Source organism: Geotrypetes seraphini, chromosome 2, assembly GCF_902459505.1.
Source record: "Geotrypetes seraphini chromosome 2, aGeoSer1.1, whole genome shotgun sequence".
Lineage (NCBI taxonomy): Eukaryota > Metazoa > Chordata > Amphibia > Gymnophiona > Dermophiidae > Geotrypetes > Geotrypetes seraphini.
Window position 1 is genome coordinate 228203976 of NC_047085.1, and position 22915 is coordinate 228226890.

Below are 22915 nucleotides of genomic sequence, written 5' to 3' on the forward strand. Positions count from 1 at the left end.
CTTTTAATTGGACTACATACATTGTTTTGAATAGCTTTCAGAAGCTAAAACCTTTTTCTTCAAGTGACCAAATGAAGGAGGTTTTGCCCTCCAAAAGCTAGTCAAAAATTATTAAACCCCTCCCCCCCTTTTTTCAAGCTGCATGAAAGGTTTTTTGCGTGGGCTGGCTAGGTAAGTATTCCAACACTCAAAGGAATTCTATGAACATCAGAGCATTTACCACACCGGCTCATGCTAAAAACCTGTAGCACAGCTTGATAAAAGGGGCCCAAATTAGTCCTGTATAAAGGTATCATCTCATCCATTTCTGTTTATTTTATTAATTTTTAATTAGTAAGTGGAAAGTGCCAGTTGTTGAAATTTACACATGCTGTCTTTAAATTTTACACAGTACAGGGACATGTATCATGGATTCTAGTTTTCTGATATTGTACTATATGCAGAGTCCAGCTTCTTGAGGTTTCAGTTAAATTTTTGTCTATACATTTCTATTCTTCACTTGGGGTTACTTATTCTATTGGACTGGATTTAATGTCTTGATATACCGCAAATTACAACAATGTCATACCGGTTTACAATAATATTACAAATACATGCATAACGTGATGTATGATCAGGATATATCACTGCAACAAACTAAAGGGGTCTTTTTTATTAAGGTGCGCTAGCCAATATAGCGCGTGCTAAATCGGCTAGAACAGCTTAGTAAAAGACCCCTTAAAATTATTAAAGCGGGGATCTCAACGTCCCTCCTTGAGGGCCACAATCCAGTCGGGTTTTCAGGATTTCCCCAATGAATATGCATTGAAAGCAGTGCATGCACATAGATCTCATGCATATTCATTGAGGAAATCCTGAAAACCCGACTGGATTGCGGCCCTCAAGGAGGGACTTTGAGATTCCTGCACTAAAGGAACTTTCTAGTTACTGCAATCCTTAAACCCTATCAGTGATAAAATTTCTGATACAATAGAGACTTAACAAAACAATTTGTGAAAAGCAAAGTAAGAAAACTTTGCTTGATGTATATTCGAATAAGAATTCTATAGGATGGGTGATGGACTCCACGTGTTCATGTGTGAAAAAAGCCAGATATTCTATTAGCATTGAATGTCTTGTGTAGGATCAATCCATTCTAATTTGGTTTGTTTAGTTTCCCCATAGATGTATTGACATTCTGCTACTCACTGTAATGTTTATGGTGCTGTCTTTTCCTGGGTTGTGCGACTCTTGGAAGCCAGTTCTACTGTATTATGGTATGGTATTATGGTATGGTAGAATTGTTTTACAGATCCTGGGTGACTTTTGTTGCGTGTTTAGATTACGTCACACTATGTCTAGCACTGGATTTTGGATTTGGTTTAGTCTTTCTAGGTAGTAGCTCAATGCATGTTACATTCAAGTACAGTAGGTATTTTCCTGTCCCTGGAGGACTTATACAGTTGGTATCTTAGGCCAGGGTTTCTCAACCTACAGTACGCGGACCCTAGGGGGTATGCAGACCGCCTGTTGGGGGTACACGGGCTGACTGCCGCCTTCCCCTGCTCGCTGCCTGCCACCACCACTTGCTGCCCGCTCACCGCCCACCAGCTGCATTTAATTACCCCACCCTGCTGCTGCCACAACTCCAAAAGGACCAGGCGCGTGCAGCGATTGCACATCGCTGGCCCATAAGCATCAATTCTGATGTCGTAGAGAAGGTCCAGGCCAGCCAAGCAGCGTATATGAAAAAATGGATGGAAGAAATTGCATTACAATTAATATTATTATGGGGGTGGAGTCGGGGGCAGAGTTTGGGCGGGTTTGGGGTGGAGTTTGGCTAGGGGTACTCAGTTGGTATTATGTTATTTTGGTACATTATTTTTGGCACGTAACTCCATGAAGAGTATTCAGTGTGCATATTACCATCACCAAGAGAGGGGCTAGGGGATGAAGTTGATAAACAGCTACACCAGAATCACGCAGTGAAAGAGTCCATTCCTCCTGTGTTCAAAAGTGCCTCCACTCTTCCTTTATCGCTGACACAAGTGTTGCCCCCACCCCAAGGATTTCTGCTTGCACCACTATACCTCATCCCACTCTGCCCTAGCCATGCCCCATCTCATCCTGCCTTGCCCTAGCCCCACCTCATTTTAGTCTTCCCAGACATTTGAGTCACAACCAACCATGGGCAAATCAAGCATTCCAGGGGGATTCTGTACTAGGAAAGACTGCATCAGGGTAAGTTATTGGGTACAAGAAAATTGCTCTTGGAAATCTGAGGACTGCATAGCTGTACAGTAGAACTAACAACCTACCAGACCCCAGTTTCTCTGCTTCAAAGACTGTGAACTATATCAATAGCTCTTCATTCAAAAGTAGTGGGTAGTATGAGTTATGCCGTGCTTAGGAATTGACCATTATAAGATTACAACTAAGCAGAAAATTATGGGGTCTCCTAGTCAAGAAGGTGTGGATACAGGCACTTGTTCAGGAGCAACCCACACTGTCCTTCCTCTGCCTTACAGAATACTTGGAAGAGCTGGCATGGTAGAGAGAGATCTGCAGCTGCTCTTCCCACTCATGTCTTTCTTCCTCTTCCTGTCACACGCATTCCATTTTAGAAAGGAAATATTATGGCTCCAATGGGGAGGGGGTGGCAGGATATCTTAGAGGTTCTCAGTCTTAGCTAAATAACAAAGAAGAAAACATCCTCAGCACATGGCATAGACACAGAAATTGTAGTGGTGGAGAGGAAAACGGTGACTGAGTTCAAAGAAGCGTGTGATGAACACAGAGGATCTAGAATCAGAAAATAATATTAAATATTGAACTAAAGCCAGTACTGGGCAGATTTGCAAGGTCTGTATATGGCCGTTTGGAGGAGGATGGGCTGGAGAGGGCTTCAATGGCTGGGAGGGTGTAGATGGGCTGGAGTAGGTTTTGACAGAGATTTCGGCAGTTGGAACCCAAGCACATTACCGGGTAGAGCTTTGGATTCTTGCCCAGAAATAGCTAAGAAGAAAAAATTTAAATTTAAATTGAATCAGGTTGGGCAGACTGGACGGACCATTTGGGTCTTTATCTGCCGTCATCTACTATATTAATATGTTATGTTACTATGTATCTTGACCAACATTTTAAAATAAGACACCAAAGAGGAGGTATGGAACATGGAGGGGTGAGAGACCTGCCTACCCCAAAAGAAACTTCACACTATGGGTGGTACTTGGTTGAGAAAAAAAAATACACCCAGAGTGAATCTAAATCCAGAACTGGTCAGAAGCATACTGTATCCTCCATGTACAGCATTTCATAATGAATAGCAATTTCCCATCAGGATTCATTGACTAACCTGCAATGACAGCCAGAAATAGAGCCAGGGTTGGCTGTCACTTCAACAGTATTTTACTCCTACTGAAAAAGTTAATGGATCTGGAGAGTTTTGAGAGGAAGGCTGAAAAAAATGCATTAGCAGCACTATAACCTGTTGAGCTTGGATCCCAAACAACAAAATGCATGGACAGAACAGAGAACAGCAAGATGAAAGAAGGAAGAGGTGACATGAGGATAGACCAGGGGTTGGCAAACTTTTTAACTCATGGACCACAATGGGTTCTTAAATTTGCCAGAGGGGTCAGGTGACCGGGAGGGGGAGGGGTTCTGATGCGCCGCAGAATGATGATGGTAAGAAAAAGGGCTAAGGCAGAAATAACCCCCCCCCAAAAAAAATAAAAAAAATGGCAGACTGTTGTCTCTGGTTTCTGCTTTCATCTTCTTTTCACTCTCTTCCTTCCAGCGTCTGCCCTCTCTGTCTCTTCAATCCAGCATCTGCCCCTTCCATCCACTGTCTGCCCTCTCACCCTTCCATATGGTATCTGCCTTCTTTCTATGCCCCTCTCCCCTTTCAATCCAGCCTGCACCCCCCTCCTTTTTACATGATTCATTCCAGCTTCACTGCTCTCATTTTTATCTCTCCTACACCAGATCTAGCATCTTTGTCCTTCTCTCCCGTTCCCAGCATCAATCTCTCTCTACTTTTTCATTCCTTTGTCTCTCCCCTTTCCCTCATCTGATCTCTCCATTACACCCTGACCCCTTCCCCTCCTCTAATCTCCCTGCCAGTTGTTTCCTTCCCTTTTTCCTCCTCCCCTGTCCAGCAGTACCCCTTCTCCCTTCCCTCCTCCCCCCTATACAACAGTAACTCTCTTCCCTTCCCTTTCCCTTCTCCCCTCCCAGCAGCATCTCTCCTTCTCCTTCCCTTCCTCCAGATTCAGTAGCAGCTCTCCCTTCATTTTCCTTAGACCAGCAGCTTCCCAATCCCCAACCCTCCCCCTCCCCTCCCCTCTCAGTACTTGCCTGGACTAGCAGTGCTGGTGCTTTGCACGGTGGCTCCACTGCGCAGAAAAACCAGGGAGCAGCTCCCCTAAAGCACTGCAGCTCGCACCTGCCACAAGCACTTTGTCCACTCAGGTGCGAGGCCTCCTCTCAGTCATTTGCGACACACGACCATGCCACCCACTAAACCGAACAGAGGTCGGTGGTGATGCTCGCGCTCCTTCCACACCCCAGTCACCCCGATTGCAGGAGAAAAGATAGGGAGCAGCTCGCGCCTGCCACAAATGGACGGAGGTCGGCAGCAGCGACGCTTGCGCTCCTTCCACACATCAGTCATGGAGAAGGGCCATGGAGTATGGCGCAGTGGTTAAAGCTACAGCATGAGCACCCTGTAGTTGTGGGTTCAAACCCACGCTGCTCCTTAAAACCCTGGGCATGTCACTTAATCCCCCCATTGCCCCAGGTACATTAGATAGATTGTGAACCCGCCAGGGCAGACAGGAAAAACTGCTTGAGTACCTAAATAAATGCATGTAAACCGTTCTGAGCTCCCCTGGGAGAACGGTATAGAAAATTGAATAAATAAATAAGGTTGGCGGGCCAATTTAAACATCTAAACAGGCCAGATATGGCCCGTGGATGAACGAATAGGAAAAGGAAAAGTGACTAAGGGGAAGGAATCAGGACAAAAGTAGATGAGAAAGGCAAATGGAAGAACATTGTTATTTCACAATAATTATCAATTTCTGAGTTTTCAGTTTTAAATGTTTGCTAATTATTTTTATTTCAAAATAAGTCATTTTGATTCTGCTCAATAATAAAACTCTAATGGGTTTTTTTACTAAGCTGCAGAAAATAAAGTTTGTGTGGGGGTGGAATGGGGCAGGACTAGGGTGGGGCCATGTGTCCTCTTTTTTTTCTGACAAAATCTGGTAAACCTAGCCCTTAAGGATGGAGTCTTTAGTTTCCGAAAGCTAGTTAATAAAATTCATTGTTAGTCTTATATCAAGCTATCTATCATCTGATAGATTTGAGTAGGTTTTTTTTATAATTAAATATTTATTTCTGTGCATTCAAATGGACTAACATGGCAACCTTCCATTGTGTAAGCCCTTTTGACTTTTTATTTATTTCAATATTGTATTTTTCCCTCCCCTCCTTTTTTTATGTCTCTAGTTAATATGTTCTCTTGTTTATTATTTTTACCCCTTTATTTTTAACTTTGTTTTAACCTATTGTGAACCGTCTGACGTAATGATAGGCGTGATATGAAATACTTAATAAACTTGAAACTTTCTCCAAATTATTTTAAGGAATGTAAGTTGCTCTGCATTTTATGATTATCTTTTTTTTTTTAATTCTAAAATGTGTGTGCACACATATGATAATCGTATTTTTTGCTATATTGTATATGAAACCATCTTTCACAGGGTCACTGTGTTATCTGAGACGGGCTGCAGCCCTCCTTCTGTGGAAATGCTTCTCTTATATTCCTGGCAATTAGTATGACGGTCTATAAATGCAAATAATATTACGGTTGAGCCAGAAGCATAGCCAAGTTTTGACAGCAAGGGGAGCAGACATTTTGTTAAAGAGACACCAGCATGAGGGCTGTTCTGCATAGGCGCTATTTCACTCAAAATACATTTGGTGGAACGGCCACTCCCCTTGTGCCCCCACCCCCAGCAACACCTCTACTCACTGCTCTATCCCAGGCCCTCATAACCAGTTTATATTTCATCTTTTTCTGTCTTCTTTCATACCTCCTCTTTCTTTGCATCAGACATTGATCTTTCCCTTTCAATTTGTTTAATTTCTCTCTTTCTCTCTCACACACAGCAAAGAATTACCTTATCTTGCTGTATAGCTCAATCCATACTCCTTAGTGAATTTCCAGGAAAGGATGTGCTGGGCACACACAGGACTAGCAGCCAGCCAGGCAGTGATGTCACTCTGTATTATGACCTCACCATTGCTCTATTCCTGATATACCAAGTCAGTTTCTCTTTCATCTCTCTCCTCATCATCTTTCATACCTCCCCTATGTTTGGGTCAGACATTGATCTTTCCCTGTCTCTGTCTCAAATATAACCCTATCTGCTCACTCCTTTTGCTAGGGTTACCAGATTTTGTGCTAGAAAAATCCAAACCCTCCCTAGACCCCCCTCTCGTTCTACCCATCCCCGCCCCATTATGCCCTAGCTCCACCCCCCACTTCGACAGCGCCCCGGAGTGATTTTTCTTAAAGACCGGTGACACCGTGTGGAAGAGAATGCCAGCACTAGCGCTTTAAGATGAGAACATAATATCATTTTTTTTAACTTTTTCCCTGTGCACAGTGGAGGGGATTATCCCCAGTTAAAGATTGCATTTTTCAAGTGGAGTTTTTTACTGCCTGTGATAATATTAGAGCGGCTAGAAATCAGAATTGATTGCCGTCTCATAAAAATATATTCTTGAGGCTTTCTCTCCACTGTTTGGCTAAAATGCTAATTTTCTGTATATATCCCACCACTGGCTGGTAACATAGTTTGTATAGTTTTTTTATTTTGTTGGTATCATCTATATAATTCTTGTGAGATAAGTTTAAATACCTATGTGGCATAAATGCGCATGAGGCGAGTCTCTTTTATTTGAAAGGAAGCTCTGAAATGAGAAGGCATAGGATGAAATTAAGAGGTGATAGGCTGAGGAGTAATCTAAGGAAATACTTTTTTTACAGAAAGGGTGGTAGATGTCTGGAATAGTCTCCCGGTAGAGGTGGTGGAGACAAAGACTGTCTGAATTGAAGAAAGTGAGGGACAGGCACATGGGATCTCATAGGCAGAGGAGAAGATACTGGATGGGTCATTTGACCTTTATCTGCCATCGTGTTTCTATGATAAGAAAAAGTGGCATAATACAATCATATTTGGAATAGTCTGGAATAGTCTCCCGGTAGAGGTGGTGGAGACAAAGACTGTCTGAATTGAAGAAAGTGAGGGACAGGCACATGGGATCTCATAGGCAGAGGAGAAGATACTGGGTGGGTCATTTGACCTTTATCTGCCATCGTGTTTCTATGATAAGAAAAAGTGGCATAATACAATCATATTTTTGAATACCCCCTAAATCTTAGAGCAGAATTATAAAGAGATCACAGCTTTCAACTTCTAATGTAACCAGGGTTAAAAAAAAGTATGAATCCTGGGGTGGGGAATACAGTTTATTCGCTGGTATGGTGCAGGGCTGCATATTAGAGAATGACACGGTGACCATTTACCACAGTAAACCGTGGTCACCGCAGTAAATCCACAGGAATGGAGACATTTGCAACTGGTTTACCGTGGGAATGGGGACATGACCTTTCACCGCCCTGTAGGAATGGGGGACAAGGCCTTTTACCGCCCCATTTGAGCGGGGAAAAGTCTTTCCTAGGTGCCTGTCACCCTCGCTATGCCACTGACAGAAACTATAATAATAGTATGTGTACATAGATGGTATAAATTGGGCAGGGCACTGCAGGTAGCTCAAAATGCAGCAGCAAGATTAATATTTTGATTGTTGAAATATGGCCATATTTCGCCCTATCTCCAACAACTGCACTGGTTATCAGTTGTTTGCAGAATCCTATATAATAAAACCCTAAGCGCGCATGCGCACTTAGGTTTCGTGTTCCTTGCCGCAGTGGTGTGTGATCCGTGGCCGTGTTCCATTTTAGAACCCGGTGGCAGGGAACACTCTGGCCACTCCCCTCCTCTCGCCCTCACTCACCAACCGCTGCTGCTGAAGGAAGCAGGCAAGCTCTCTCTCCCAGCAGCGCCAGAGCCGCATCATCACCGCCTGATTGCCGGCCGCGGTGGCCACCGCTGCTGTCAAACTGCCCAGTACTGCTGCCGACGCCGCTCTTTAAAGAAGCCTGGTGAGGATAGCGGCCGCCTGTAGAAAACTTCGCAGGCCGCTCAGCACCTCAGTAGCACGTTTCCTCAGAAGGAACTTGCTACTGAGGTGCATAGCGGCCTGCGAGGTTCGCTACAGCTGGCCGCTATCCTCATCAGGCTGCAAATGAACATGCTGGACAGGGGGAGCAGGTAAGGGGTGCTGATGGGCCAGGAAGCAGGGAAGAGGGACAGGGGGAGCACGAAAGAGGTGCTGATGGACCAGGAAGAAGGGAAGAGGGACAAGGGGGAGCACAAAAGAGGTGCTGATGGATGGGGGAGCAGGGAAGAGGTACTGATGGACGGGGGAGCAGGGAAGAGGGACAGGGGGAGCAGGGAAGAGGTGCCGATGGACGGGGGAGAAGGGAAGAGGGACAGGGGGAGCAGGGAAGAGGTGCTGATGGATGGGGGAACAGGGAAGAGGACAGGGGGAGCAGGGAAGGGGTGCTGCTGGGCACGGGGGACATAAAAGGAAGGAAGAAGGGCTACTGCTGGACAGGAGGAGCTGGCAAGGGGTGGTGGTGGACAGCGGAGGAAAAAGAGACAGAAAGCAAGAAAGACAGACAGAAAGCAGCCAAGGAGAGAGAGAAAGACAGACAGACACATCTATTCTAGCACCCGTTAATGTAACGGGCTTAAAGACTAGTATAATATAAAGCGGTAATGATCTGTCACCAATTCTTGTATGGAATCATAACAGAATTGTTTAAAAATAATATGCTTAGTTATTTACCAAGCAGATCATTGCATTCTGAGAATTTAGCTTTACTGAAACCGAATGCTAACCCCCTTACTTACCAAGCTTCACTGGCTCCCTGTACTTTCCAGAATTCACTTCAAATGCTCCTGTCTAGCTTTCAAGATAATTCATGGCATCCTTCCGCCACTAATCCCTCTATCCTTCCTCGCCCAAACGCCTGCTACCACCAGATCCGCCCACAGACATAAACTATCCTTCCCCTCTCTACGTGGCATCCCCCACGCAGGCAAACTGGGAAGATCCCTCCTCTCCAAAATCACGGGCCTTTGGAACGATCTCACTATCCCGCTGCGGAACCTGGGCTCCCTCCAACTGTTCCGGAAACAACTGAAAACCTGGCTTTTCTCTAATATATAACATCTCCTTCTTACTTCCCCTCTTTTCATATGCCCTTGTAATCTCTCTCTCCCCTCTCTTCTTGTATTTTTAAGCTTTGTAAACCGTGTCGAGCTCCGCTTCCGTGGAGATGATGCGGTATATAAACTTAAGGCTTAGTTTAGTTTAGTTTAGTTTAGAGGTGGTGGAGACTGGTAAAATGACTTTCTGTTGTGCAGGAGTTAAAATATGGAACTCCCTTGGGGACCAAATACGAAACTGTCATGAAAGGGGCCTGTTTAGAAAATTGCTAAAGACACAATTATTTGTAGACGCCTTTTTCTAGTCAGTAATTTTCTCTGGTTTAGCTGAAGAATTAGTCATGATCTTTTTATTCAAGCTTTTGCTGCTATTCTGCAGATGTGTTTTTACGATTGCTTGTTTGTTTTATTATGTTCTTTTATAATTTATGTATGTAATTCATGTAAACCACTTAGTTTTAAGCGGTACAGAAATTTTTAAAATAAATAATATAAAATATACATATATTTAACTCATGTAATGTAACATCAATACCGAAGCTCACATATTGTAACACCTTTACTGAAGCTCATGCAAACTGCTCTGAATTGACTCCCCAGTCATTAGCAGCAATATAGAAGCTTCCAATAAACAAACATAAACTGATTCTGATGAGAAACCTGCCTCTGCCACTGACATTCACTATCAGAGACTGGCTTAGGTCGCTCACTCATTTACTGTTTTCCTTTTCTCTTGGCAGTTGAAAACTTGGCACACTGTGAATTTGCTCTGCTGCGAGATTTTGTCATTAGGTGAGTGCCAGACACACACTTTGCCAGGCCCTTTAACTTAGGCACAGGGGCCTTTCAAAAATTTAAAAAAAAAACCTCCTAGACCTAAGGAGGTGCTCATGCAGTGCCCCCTTCCTTCTCCCCTACTTGCTAATCCTGAAATCACAAGAGAACATGTAGGTCATATAAAACTGAGCAAGTTCCTAAATGCTTCTGGTGGGGGGGGGGGAGGGATGCAAGGAGAGGGGTTATAAAAGAAATCTGGCTTCTCCATCTTACAGCCACCTCCCTCCCCAGGCCTGGATTCACATTTAGACTTGCCAGACCAATGACAGTTTGAAGGCAGTAGAGTTCTTGCTCCCACCACTCTGCAGGCCTGAATCTGGTTGCATTCTAACTGCAGGCAAGGGACGGGGACATGAGTAGGGTTACCAAACGTCTGGATTTACCCGGACACGTCCAGGCATCTGGATGGCTTTTCTAAACCCGGCAGTTTTTCCAGGTTTTGAAAAGTTTCCTCTTCAGATCACGTTAGGAGGGGGCATCCGTAAATGCGCAGATGCCCTCCCAACCGAGAACAGGCTGAGGGGGGATGGGTGGACCTGGGGGGAGGGGGGCGGTCTATGGGTCTGGATTTTACACAAGTAAAATCTAGGAACCCTAGACACGAGGCTATAACAAGGATGGGCAACTCCAATCCTCGAGGATCGGAATCCAGTCAGGTTTTCAGGATTTTCTCAATGAATATGCATGAGAGCTATTTGCATGCATTGCTTTCAATGCATATTCATTGGGGAAATCCTGAAAACCCGATTGGATTCTGGCCCTCGAGGACCGGAGTTGCCCACCCCTGGTCTATAAAGGTCTTAGAGATGGAGAACTAGAGCAGTGGTTCCCAAACCTGTCCTGGGGGACCCCCAGCCAGTCAGGTTTTCAAGATATCCCTAGTGAATATGCATGAGAGAGATTTGCATATAATGGAAGTGACAGGTATGCAAATCTCTCTCATGCATATTCATTAGGGATATCTTGAAAACCTGACTGGCTGGTGGTCCCCCAGGACAGGTTTGGGAACCACTGAACTAGAGCTTTGATGAAAGGAAACTCAGGACAACAGTCCCTTTCACAAGAGGTTTACCAGCTGCTTCCTGATACGCCCAGACAACTGATCTTGTCCTGGGGTTACCCCAATGCATGGAGGGACTTGTAGTTCTGATTTCCCTTCCATTCCCTTAGAAAACATGGTTACAATGAAGTAAAGCCAAGCCTGATGTGAACTGCTGAGGAAATCCAGAGCCAGCTAACACTACACATACTCACTTTGTACATCAGTTCAATTACAATTCTGTCAGGATGGGACTGGCTTATTCTTTATAACAGAAATGAGGTAAAATCATTCCTTGTCCCCTGCTATTAAATATTAATATGAGCAGTCAAATACACAAGAAATTGGAAAGGTACTACTTGCACCCGCACAGCCACACAGCAATAATTTTGTTTTTATACACCTTCCTAATCTCATGTATTTGACTACAAGCCTGGAGCATTTCTGTTAGATGTTTCAGTGCCTCAGCACCATCTACTCAATTTGACACCTTCACCTCTGAGGAAGGCTTTTCATTAGAAGCCAAAACACAGACCGTGTTGGGTCCAGCAGCAAAGGAAACACACTTTGTATTCATACATGTGATATTTTAATGTACAATTATATTTAATAAATTTCATTGTTTCTAAGGCTGATATGTACAGTCCCTCCACGACTTGTTTTTTTGATTTGGTTTATCCGACCTGGGGTTGTTTTTTCCTTGCTTTGGTGCATCATACTGGAATTTCTGGTGTCATCTCTTTCAAGGGATAATCAAAAAGAGGAAAAAACTTCTGCAAACAACCCAGTATCAGTCCAAGAGCAAAGGTCCCAAACGAATACATGAGGCAATATTACCGACAGACTTGCTATCACAACATAAAGGGGCTCTTACTAAACTACATTAGGCAGCTAGTTCAGGTTTTACCATGCACCAGGCCTTAGTGTGGACTTCAACCAATGTCTATCATGCGTTAAAACATCAGTGTTAAAACCACCAGCTAGCTGTTTATCATGGGTAGTGGCTGGTAAACAGAAGATTAAGGCCCTCTTTTACAAAGGTGCGCTAAGTTGTTTTTTTTGTTGTTTTTTTTAAGTGCGTGTTAAACACGCGTTAAATTATCCTATGGACGCGTTAGCACATATTGATTTAGCATGCGCTAAATTCACGCTAAAACACTAAGCGCTCCTTTGTAAAAGAGGGGGTAAAATAAAAGCTGCTGCAGTTTATGAATTTGATAGCGATTTCATGAAATTAAAAGGTGGGGGGGGTTTGCCAATGATCTGATCGGGAGTACTGTGATGTATCACACTCAAGACACCAGATGGTGCTAAGCTCCGCTTACGAGGCATTGTCCACCTTTATAAAATAAAAAATTAAAGCTGAAAAGTTAAAGATAAAAAATATCAAAAAAGCACAATTACTTACCCTAACAGGTATTATCCAGGGACAGCAGGCAGATATTCTCACATGTGGGTGACGTCATCCACAGAGCCTGGATGTGGACAGCCTCACAAGCAGACTTGCTTGTAAAACTTTAAGAAAGTTTGCAACTGCTGCACCGCGCATGCGCAAGTGCCTTCCTGCCCGTAGGGCACGCGTCTCCTCAAAGTCTCCTCAGTTCAGATAGCTAGCTAAGAAGTGGGTGGGTTGTGAGAATATCTGCCTGTTGTCCCTGAATAACACCTGTTACGGTAAGTAACTGTGCTTTATCCCAGGTCAAGTAGGCAGCATATTCTCACATGTGGGTGACCTCCAAGTTAACTAGAATGGGATGGTGGGAGTGTTGGCAATTTAGGAGAATAAATTTTGTAAAACTGCCTGGCCGAAAAAGAATCCAGACAATAATGAGAAATGAAAGTATGAACGGAGGACCAAGTGGCAGCTTTGCAGATTTCCTCAATAGGAGTAGATCTAAGGAAAGCTACTGATGCCACTATGGCTCTGACTTTATGAGCTGCGACTCGACCCTGTAGATGCAGTCCAGCCTGAGCATAGCAGAAAGAGATGCAAGCAGCCATCCAGTTGGAGATGGTGCGCTTGGAAACTGGAAGTCCCAACTTGCTTGGATCAAAGGAGACAAAATTTGAGGAGCAGATCTGTGTGGCTTAGTGTGTTGTAAGTAGAAAGCCAAAGCATGCTTCCAGTCCAGAGTATGAAGAGCTATTTCTCCAGGATGAGAATGAGGCTTTAGAAAAAAAAAAACACACTGAAAGTACAATGGATTGATTAAGATGAAATTCTGAAACCACTTTAGGTAAGAATTTAGGATGAGTACAGAGGACCACCTTGTCATGTTGGAAGACTGTGAAACGTGGGTCCGCTACTAAAGCTTGTAGCTCAATGACTCTGCGAGCAGACGTGAGAGCAATGAGAAAAACTACTTTCAAAAGTGAGATATTTCAGAAGAGCCAAAGCCATTGGTTCAAAAAGGAGGCTTCATCAATTGAGCAAAGACAACATTGAGATCCCAAACTACTGGAGGTGGCTTGACATTGAAAAGTCCTTTCATAAATCTGGAAACCACAGGATGAGCAGAAAGGGATTTCCCTTCTATAGGCTGATGGAAAGCAGCAATCGCACTGAGATGGACTCAAACGGATGTGGATTTGAGACCTAATTGAGATAAATACAAGAGGTAATCCAAAACTGAAGACAAGGAGGTAGATTGAGGCTCCTTGTGATGAATGGTGCACCAAGCAGAAAATCTAGTCCATTTCTGATTGTAACATTGTCTAGTGGTAGGCTTCCGAGAAGCCTCTTAAATGTCCTTGACAGATTGAGAGAACTGGAAATTGGTAGTTACGTTGAAAGGTACCAAGCTGTCAGGTGTAGAGACTGCAGGTTGGGATGAAGCAGAGACCCCTGACTCTGTATAACCAGAGGGGGAAAAACTGGTAGAAGTAGTGGCTCCCTGCTGCTGAGTTGAAGTAGAAGGGAGAACCACAGTTGTCTAGGCCACCGAGGAGCTATGAGAATCATGGTGGCATGTTCATGTTTGAGTTTGACGAGTGTCTTGAGAATGAGAGGAAATGGAGGAAATGCATACAGAAACTGATTCATCCATTCCAGAAGAAAAGCATCTGCCTTGAGGCGATGAGGAGAGTATATCCTGGAGCAGAACTGAGGCAGCTTGTTGTTGTGCAATGAGATCTATCTGAGAAAAAATGTGATGGAAAGGCGAGGAATTGAGTGCCCATTCGTGAGGGTGGAGAAGACGACTCAATTTGTCCGCCAGACAGTTTTTCTATCCTTGAATGTAGACCGCTTTCAGAAAGGTGTTGTGAAGAACTGCCCAGTGCCATACCTTTTGAGCTTCCTGGCAGAGAGGGAGAGATTCTGTGCCTCCCTGCTTGATTGTCTGTCCGAATGAAGGCTACTTGATCGCGGAGAAGATGTTGAAAAGCTTTGAGAGCATTGAAGATCACTCTGGGTTTTAACAGATTTATGTGACACTGACTGACGATCTGTGTTGGACCAATGGTCTTGAGTATGGAGACCATCGAGATGAGCCCCACATGTGTAGGTCGAGAAATCTGTCATGAGGACTTTCTGATGAGGGGGCGTTTGAAACAGTAAACCTCTGGAGAAATTGAAGTGAGCATCCACCAGTGGAGAGACTGTCTGAATGAAGGAGTCACAGTAATGTGCTGAGAGAGTGGGTTGAAAGTAGAGAATGACACGGTGGCAGTTACCCATTGCTAGCCATGGGTAACTCGCCAAAACGGTGGGGGAGAAGTGCTCACTGTGGGTACGGGGACAAGGCCATCCACTGCCCCGTGGAGCGGTGAATGACCTTGTCCCTGCAGTTAAAGAAGGGAAGACACGCGGCCCCCTCCCTCCCTACGGCCAAATCTATCTCCCCTCCCCCTTACCTTCGCGGCACTTTAGTAAAGAAACTTACTGAAGCCAACGAAGCCTGCCTGCAGTCGCATGTGTGTGGACGAAAACTTCTCCTCCAACGCAACTTCCGGTTGCATCAGAGGAGAAGCTTCCGCCCACACACACACGACTGCAGGCAGGCAGGCTTCGCTGGCTTCAGTAAGTTTCTTTACTAAAGCTCCGTGAAGGTAAGGAGGAGGGAGGGAGATTCTTGGGCCGCTGAGAGCGGTGATTTGGCGAGAGGGAAGGGTGGATGCCGAGGGGACGGGACGGTGAAGGGGATGGTGGTCTGGGGATAGGGCAGTGAGAGGGACAGATTTTTTCCCTGTGTCATTCTCTAGTCATAAACCTGAGCCCACAGGTGCCAGGGTCCACTGAGAATTCAATGGTGAAGTCTGGCAAAAGGAACTGTAGAGGCCATGTGACCTAGGAGAACCATCATGTGTCTCGCTGAAAGTGAAGTGAGGGATGACACTTTGTGACAAAGTTGAATGAGAGCATCCTGACGTTCTTGAGGAAGGAATGCTCTGAGTTGCACAGTATCCAGTACTGCTCCGATGAACTGTAGAGTCTGAGAAGGCTGTAGTTGGGATTTTGGAAAAGTTGATTTCGAACCCCAAGCTTTGGAGGAACCAAGTAGTCCGTTGGGTCGCTACAATAACCCCCTGAGATGTTGAATCTTTGATGAGCCAATCATCCAGGTACGGGAAAACCTGAAGACCATGGTTTCGCAGAGCTGCTGCTATCACTACTAGGCACTTGGTGAAGAGACTGGGAGATGATGCCAGGCTGAAGGGTAGCACTCTGTACTGAAAATGATGATTTCCCACCTAAAATCTGAGGAACTTGCGAGAGCCTGGATGAATGGGAATGCGAGTGTAAGACACTTTGAGATCCAGAGTGTACAACCAATCATTCTGATCTAGAAGGGGATACAAGGATGCCAGAGACAGCTCCGAAATTTCTCTCTGTCAAGAAATTTGAGTGCTCTGAGATCCAAAATTAGTCGCAGTTCACCCATCTTCTTTGGAACTAGGAAGTAACGGGAGTAAAACCCCCTGCTCTGCTGTTCCAGGGAACCTTCCCCGATGGCACAGAGACAAAGCAGAGCTTGAGCTTCCTGAAGAAGAAGGGTGGTCTGGGATGGATTGGAAGGATACTCTCTTGGAGGAAGATCTGGAGGAATCTGGATGAAATGAAGAGAGTAACCTTCCCTGATAAAAGAGAGGACCCAGAGGTCGGATGTAATGAGCTCCCATTGGTGGTAATATAGATGGAGACAGCCCCCTATGGGATGAGGAGAGGACAGAGGCAGAACGATTGAGGTTATGCTCCGTGTGAGAAGGTCAAAAAGACTGAGAGGCCTTGAGTGCAGCACGAGTCTGAGGTTTTTGCTGCCATTGTTGCTACTGTTGTTGTTGTTTCTTAGGAGGCAGCTTTGAATAAGGAGCTGCCTTCTGAGGAAAATGCCTCTGGTAGGATGGAAGCAAAGGATTTCTCATGCTCAGATAAGCGCTTGGTAGATGCTTCAATAGAGTCAAACAACTCATTGCCCTGGCATGGGTTGTTAGCCAGCCGATCTTTCAGATTCGGGTCCATGTCCACGGTACGAAGCCAGGCAAGGCGACGCATGGCCACCGAAAAGGCAGTGACCCTAGATGACAGTTCAAAACATCATATGCAGATTGAACGAGATGCATGCGAAATTGACCCAGAGTGTTGTGTAATTGTTGAAACTCTGGAAATCGATGTTGGGAAGATATTTGAAAAAAAATCAGGCATGGCATTGACCAAATGCTTGCGATAAGATGTGAAAATAAAGTTGTAGTTCACAACTCGAGTTGTCATAATTGAATTTTGATATAGCCGCCGACAAAACTTGTCCATAATCTTGCCCTCTCTTCCAGGCGGGACAGTGGCATAAACCTTGGCAGGATTGGTTCTTTTTAAAGAAGATTCCATAAGAGACTGATGGGATAATTGAGACTTCTCAAATCCCTTACAGTGAACCATCCTATATTGAGATTCCAACTTTACTGGCACAGCAGGGACGGGATATGGTGTCTCAAGATTTCTTTTGAAAGTTTGAGAAAAAATGCCATTTATGGGTAATTTGAGAGACTCCCTAGGAGGATGAGGCATTCTCAGTTCTTCCAGATACTCCTTAGAGTATTTTGAGTCAGATTCTAAAGATATGTTAAGATCCTTACTCATTTTACATAGAAACTTGGAAAAGGATACCGGGTCTGAAGAGGTATGACCTCATTGAGGAGAAGGTGATCGAGAACCCTCGAGGCACCTCTCATAGTGGAAAACGAAGGTGAAGCTTCTCTGGAGAATTGATAACTGATATCTGAGTCCAGAGGCAAAGATGACCCACTTCTAGAATGTGAAGAGAACCTTGCAGGAGAAGAACAACTAGCAAGAGTGGTAAGGTTCCATAACAGATCTCCTCGATGAAGGATTTTTTGGTCTCGAAGAGCCTCGATGCCTGGAGAGATGACTACGGGAGCTCACGACAGCCATTTCCTATGAATGATCTGCACGGGGCAGGAGCGTAGGAAGATCGCTCCTGCCATGAAAACCCACTAGACCACCAGGTAAGGGTTAAGAGGGGGATCTAAAAGGGCTTAAAAAATAGCCCCAAAAATGAAAAGGGTTATAACCACCCCCACCCCCCACCCCCCCACACACACACAAATAACTGAATCTGTGGATTCAGAGGGAGAAGTGTACTCAACTTCCCTCAGGTACTTTAGCCTTCTCGCTGCATACACTGGGAGGTCCTTACTTAGGGCCGCCCCCTTGAAGACTTCTTCACTCAGGGCCTCACTGATCTGTTCTGCTCTAGAGCATATAAGCTCCTCCCTGCCTGAGCCCTCTCCCTCAGCAAATAAACCACCTATCCTAAGGCTCAGCACCAGTGAGGGAATGTACATAAGGAATCCTATTTCTGTACCACTCAATCCCTCACAGAGCTAATGCTGAGAAGTTTCAAAGACATTCCATTGATCTCCATTAATGACATTGTGGCAGTTTGAGTATAAATTCCTTCTCTGAACTCATGTGGAGAACTTAGTTACATTTGATATGGATGGGCAATGAATGAAGTGTGGCCAAGCAAAGGCCACCTTGGGTCATATTTTGTCAGTGTTCGGCGGTTTTGGAGCCAGGTCTGGATTATTATGCCCTCATTATTTTGATGCCAGCTTCCCACTGAAGCCCTCAATTGTGCTTTCCTGAGGAAGTTTTCTTCCCTTTTTTTTTAGAGGATCAGGAGTATATTTGTGCAGAATGTTAGTATTAGGATAAATGGTCATCTTGCTTGGATGGAGGGAGCAATGTGCTCCCCAGTTTGGGCAATGGCAAAGATTCATCTTTGATATGACTTTATTGGAAAGACAGGGAGCAGACACGGAAAATAACCCATGATGAAAACCTTTTTCAAAGTATCTCCTCCCCCTCCCCCCCCAGGTCCGTAGTCTTCTATTAAATAGATGATTCCTTGGTGCGTGGTGTCTTTTGGCTATTTCCTTCTCTCTTATCGTCTTACCCCTAATGCATGTTAGTAGCTGGCCCCCTAAATCTTATCATTTTAAAGGGCATCTAATAGCTGATGACTGACAAACTCACATCACTTCATTTTCCTCCCCATATATGTCTCCTTTGATATTGTATGCTATGCTACTTATGCATGAGCTTACAGAATAGCAGGTACTTGTGAAAGTGGTGCTTATTCAGCATTTATGCATGAAAAGTATGTGCCTTATCAAGAATTGCTCTAGTATTATGCTTTTTATGAATCATTATGTTAGAACTCTACCCTTTACAAGAATCACAAATAAGTCATAATTATTAGATATTGCCCTTATGACCATTATTCACAAAAAGTATGTTTTCCCTAAGATTATTTTTATTTAGCCCATTTGTATGCTGTGAATATTTAGGGATCCTTTAACTAAATGGCGGTAGATGTTTCTACCGTGGGCCGGTAAAGTAAATGCTCATAGAAATTCTATGAGTGTCCAGGCATTTACCTTGATGGTCCATGATCTAAACCTCTGTCATTTAGTAAAACCCATCGTTAATGTTTTGGTAAATATTTATGCAGTATTTATTTTTCTGTTTAAAGACCTTTTGATTTATATATACATATATACACACATGCATACACATGAGTATAATATACATAGGATTAGTTAAAACTTGATAAACTTTTTTTAAATTTAATTTTTTATAAAAAAAACTTTTGTCATCAGAGTGTAGTCCAATAATGTACTCTATTTTCTTTATGAAATAAAGCCATAGGCATAGCATAAGATGAATTTTATTTATTTTTCATTTTTTATAGACAAATAAAGGTTCTTGATTAAAGAAACTATATTCTTCTATTTAGTACACAGTTTACCCAAAGTAACATAAATGTAAACTCATGTATATAATTATAGGCTTCTTTTACTAAATGGGGCTAGAGGTGTTTAGCGCAAGCCAGCGAGGTAAATGCTCATAGAACTCCTATGAGCATTTACCTCACTGGCCCACACTAAAAACCTCTAGTGCTGTTTAGTAAAATCAAGTATGTTTATGTTTATTAAAATCTTTATATATTGCACATACAGCCAAAAAGAATCAAAGCGGTTTACAATATAACAATCAAATATATGAATAGAACTCCCTTTAAATAGGAAAAAGAATAACATTTCTAATACATATCAATTAACATCCAAATTAACAAATGAAATTAAAAAATTCAAATAAAAAAATTATAAAAAGTACATAAATAGATAAAATTTAAATATTTATAGAGATAATTAATATAATTTAAATACTTATGAAGAGATTCACCCAAGGCACTATATAGCAGATACAGCTTGAAATAAAAAACTTACAATTTTGTTAACAGTATAATAGTGAAATGATCAGAAATGCGCAGAAATACAATCACTGTGATAACTTGCAAAACTCTGTCCTAGAAATAGGAGTAACATGATACATTATAAAAAATATACACCAGTCAGAAAATTGCTATTCCTTTGTTAAATTGGATGCGATTCCATTATTTTCCTTATTTTTTCACTCATTAAGATTCTTGGATCTATGATTTTGGACTAAAGTATTGATTAAGGAAAGTATTTCTTTATTATTTTTACATACGTCTATTACAAATTGTAATATGTTTCTCAATATTCTGTACAAAAGTTATTTCTTGATCTGTTTAGTGTTAAATATAAATAAAGAATTAAAAAAAAAAAATAAAAAAATAAAAAAAAAAAATATATATATATACACACATACACACACACACTAAACAGTGAAGACCCTCCTTTTCACCTAAACAGACTCTGACGGACCGCCTCCTCCTCTTCTGTAACCCCCTCCCCCCATGTACCCCTTCATTTAATGACCAATCTTGACCCTAATCTCTGTAATATTCCAACTTTTTTTTCCCCCTACCTTATGTCTAGTCATGTCCTTAGCCTTTGTGAAATGTCTGCATTGTGAATGTCATTATGTAACCCGTTCTGAGCTTCGGGAAGGACGGTCTAGAAATAGAAAGAAATATATATATTGAAACCTGTAGTCAAAGGTTCAAGAATCCCCCTTTAAGCTATACTCAAGGAACATTATATATTTGGGAAATTCCCTTTCTGGTGCCAGCATATACTTAATTACTCAGAGAAAATCAGGAATGGGGATCATTTTTAAAGATGTAAAATATAAAAGGGCCTATCTTCACCTTGCAGTGATTAGCATTTTTTAAGCCTCTGACAGCTGTGGGCTAAATTAAGCCCTGATACTCAGTGCTGGGCCATGTGCCATGTCTACGCTCTGGCATTAAATATCCATTTCAGTGTATGGTCACCCAGAAGTTAACTGTGCATCAGGAGATATTCAGGTTGGTGCCAGGTTAGCTTGGGGAATGGGGTCATAGAGAAGGAAAGCAGATAAAGTTAGAACAGACCACAAGCTTCACCCAAAGACCACCCCAGCACTAATCGGACAGTGCCATGGCAATCAGCGCTAATATTCAGCAACACTATCTGGTTAAGTGCCATTGACTAATCAGTGGTTGGCCCATTCAGCATGGTTTAAGTGGGCATGAGAAAAGCTCTTTTAGAAGCACTGTAATTACACTTACAATGCAAATGAAACCAAGCCGAGCTTTATTTTCATAAAGATGACGCAGTCCATAAATTTAAGGTTTAGTTTAGATTCTGCAAACTACCAAAAGTTATGTTATGTGCAATCTTATATCCCTTTATTCTTCAAAAAAGAAAGTTCCTCATTTTAAAAATATCTTAAATACATACATAAATAAATAGTGCTCAGTGATATCCAATACGAACTCCATGAGCACAGGACTCTACCAGTTCAGGCTCGTGTAAATCATAGCACTCCTCCCTTCCTACCTAAAAAATAACTAAAGTTCAAAAAAGCTGAAACTTTAAATGAACAACAACAAAAAAAAAAAAGGGTACTTATCTCTGCTGAAGTTGTCAAGTTGTAAAGAGTCCCGGGCTGCAATTGCTACTAATCCTTAAAGTGCTAGGTGCTCCAAATCCAAAAAGTGCTTTGTGCTTCCAATTCCCATAAAGTGCTACATGCTTTCAAAAAAACAGTCCAAAAAAAAATATAGTACATAAAATCCAAACCACAAGTAAATTCAGTATCCAAATCTTCATCTGAAATCTCCTGCTAACTCTCCAGGGCTTCCTCGACACAGTGTGTGTAATCCAGTGGTCACTTAACACAATACGCGTTTCCCTTCCAGTTTTCTCAAGAGAAAGATCTGCTCAGCGCTTCTAGGAAAAGGAGCATTATAAAAGTAATCAATCGCCATTCTCATTTTAAATATAATCTCTAAAAATTTTAAATTTCTCATACCTCACTACTTAATCATATTGAAATGGCTTCACATTGGAAAAGGATCCCTCACAGGATGTGAAGCCATTTCAATATGATTAAGTAGTGAGGTACGAGAAATTTAAAAATTTTAGAGATTATATTTAAGATGAGAATGGTGATCGATTACTTTTATAATGCTGCTTTTCCTAGAAGCGCTGAGCAGATCTTCCTCTTGAGAAAACTGGAAGGGAAACGCGTATTGTGTTAAGTGACCACTGGATTACACACACTGTGTCGAGGAAGCCCTGGAGAGTTAGCAGGAGATTTCAGATGAAGATTTGGATACTGAATTTACTTGTGGTTTGGATTTTATGTACTATAAATTTTTTTGGACTGTTTTTTTTATTTTTTTTTTTAAAGCATGTAGCACTTTATGGGAATTGGAAGCACGAAGCACTTTTTGGATTTGGAGCACCTAGCACTTTAAGGATTAGTAGCAATTGCAGCCTGGGACTCTTTACAACTTGACAACTTCCATTTTTTTTTTTTTTTGTTCATTTAAAGTTTCAGCTTTTTTGAACTTTAGTTATTTTTTAGGTAGGAAGGGAGGAGTGCTACACAAGCCTGAACTGGTAGAGTCCCGTGCTCATGGAGTTCGTATTGACTATCACTGAGCACTATTTATGTATGTATTTAAGATATTTTTAAAATGAGGAATTTTCTTTCTTGAAGAATAAATATTTATTTTTAGAAGATTCATATTTATATTTGTATACTCCAATTATATTTTGCGTGTCAATCTTACATCCTGCCATATCCTTGCAAATAGGAGTTCTGAGTGGGTTACAAGCAGCATATCACTGCATGCTACAGTTACAGATGTTACATAAAATTATACCTGTAAGATAAGGCATCTAAAACAATAAGGGACAAATTCTCCAAACAGTATCCCAAAATTAGGTGGTGGTAGGCGTCCTACTG

General features: G+C 42.6%; 1 protein-coding gene across 1 annotated transcript in view; it reads left to right on the forward strand.

Moving 5' to 3' along the window:
• SEPTIN3 (septin 3) overlaps positions 1-22915 on the forward strand; it is a 90024-nt gene that overhangs the window by 65010 nt on the left and 2099 nt on the right. The window contains exon 9 of the mRNA XM_033933870.1: positions 10091-10142. Coding sequence (XP_033789761.1) covers positions 10091-10142 — 52 coding nt within the window. The remainder of the gene's footprint in view (positions 1-10090; positions 10143-22915) is intronic.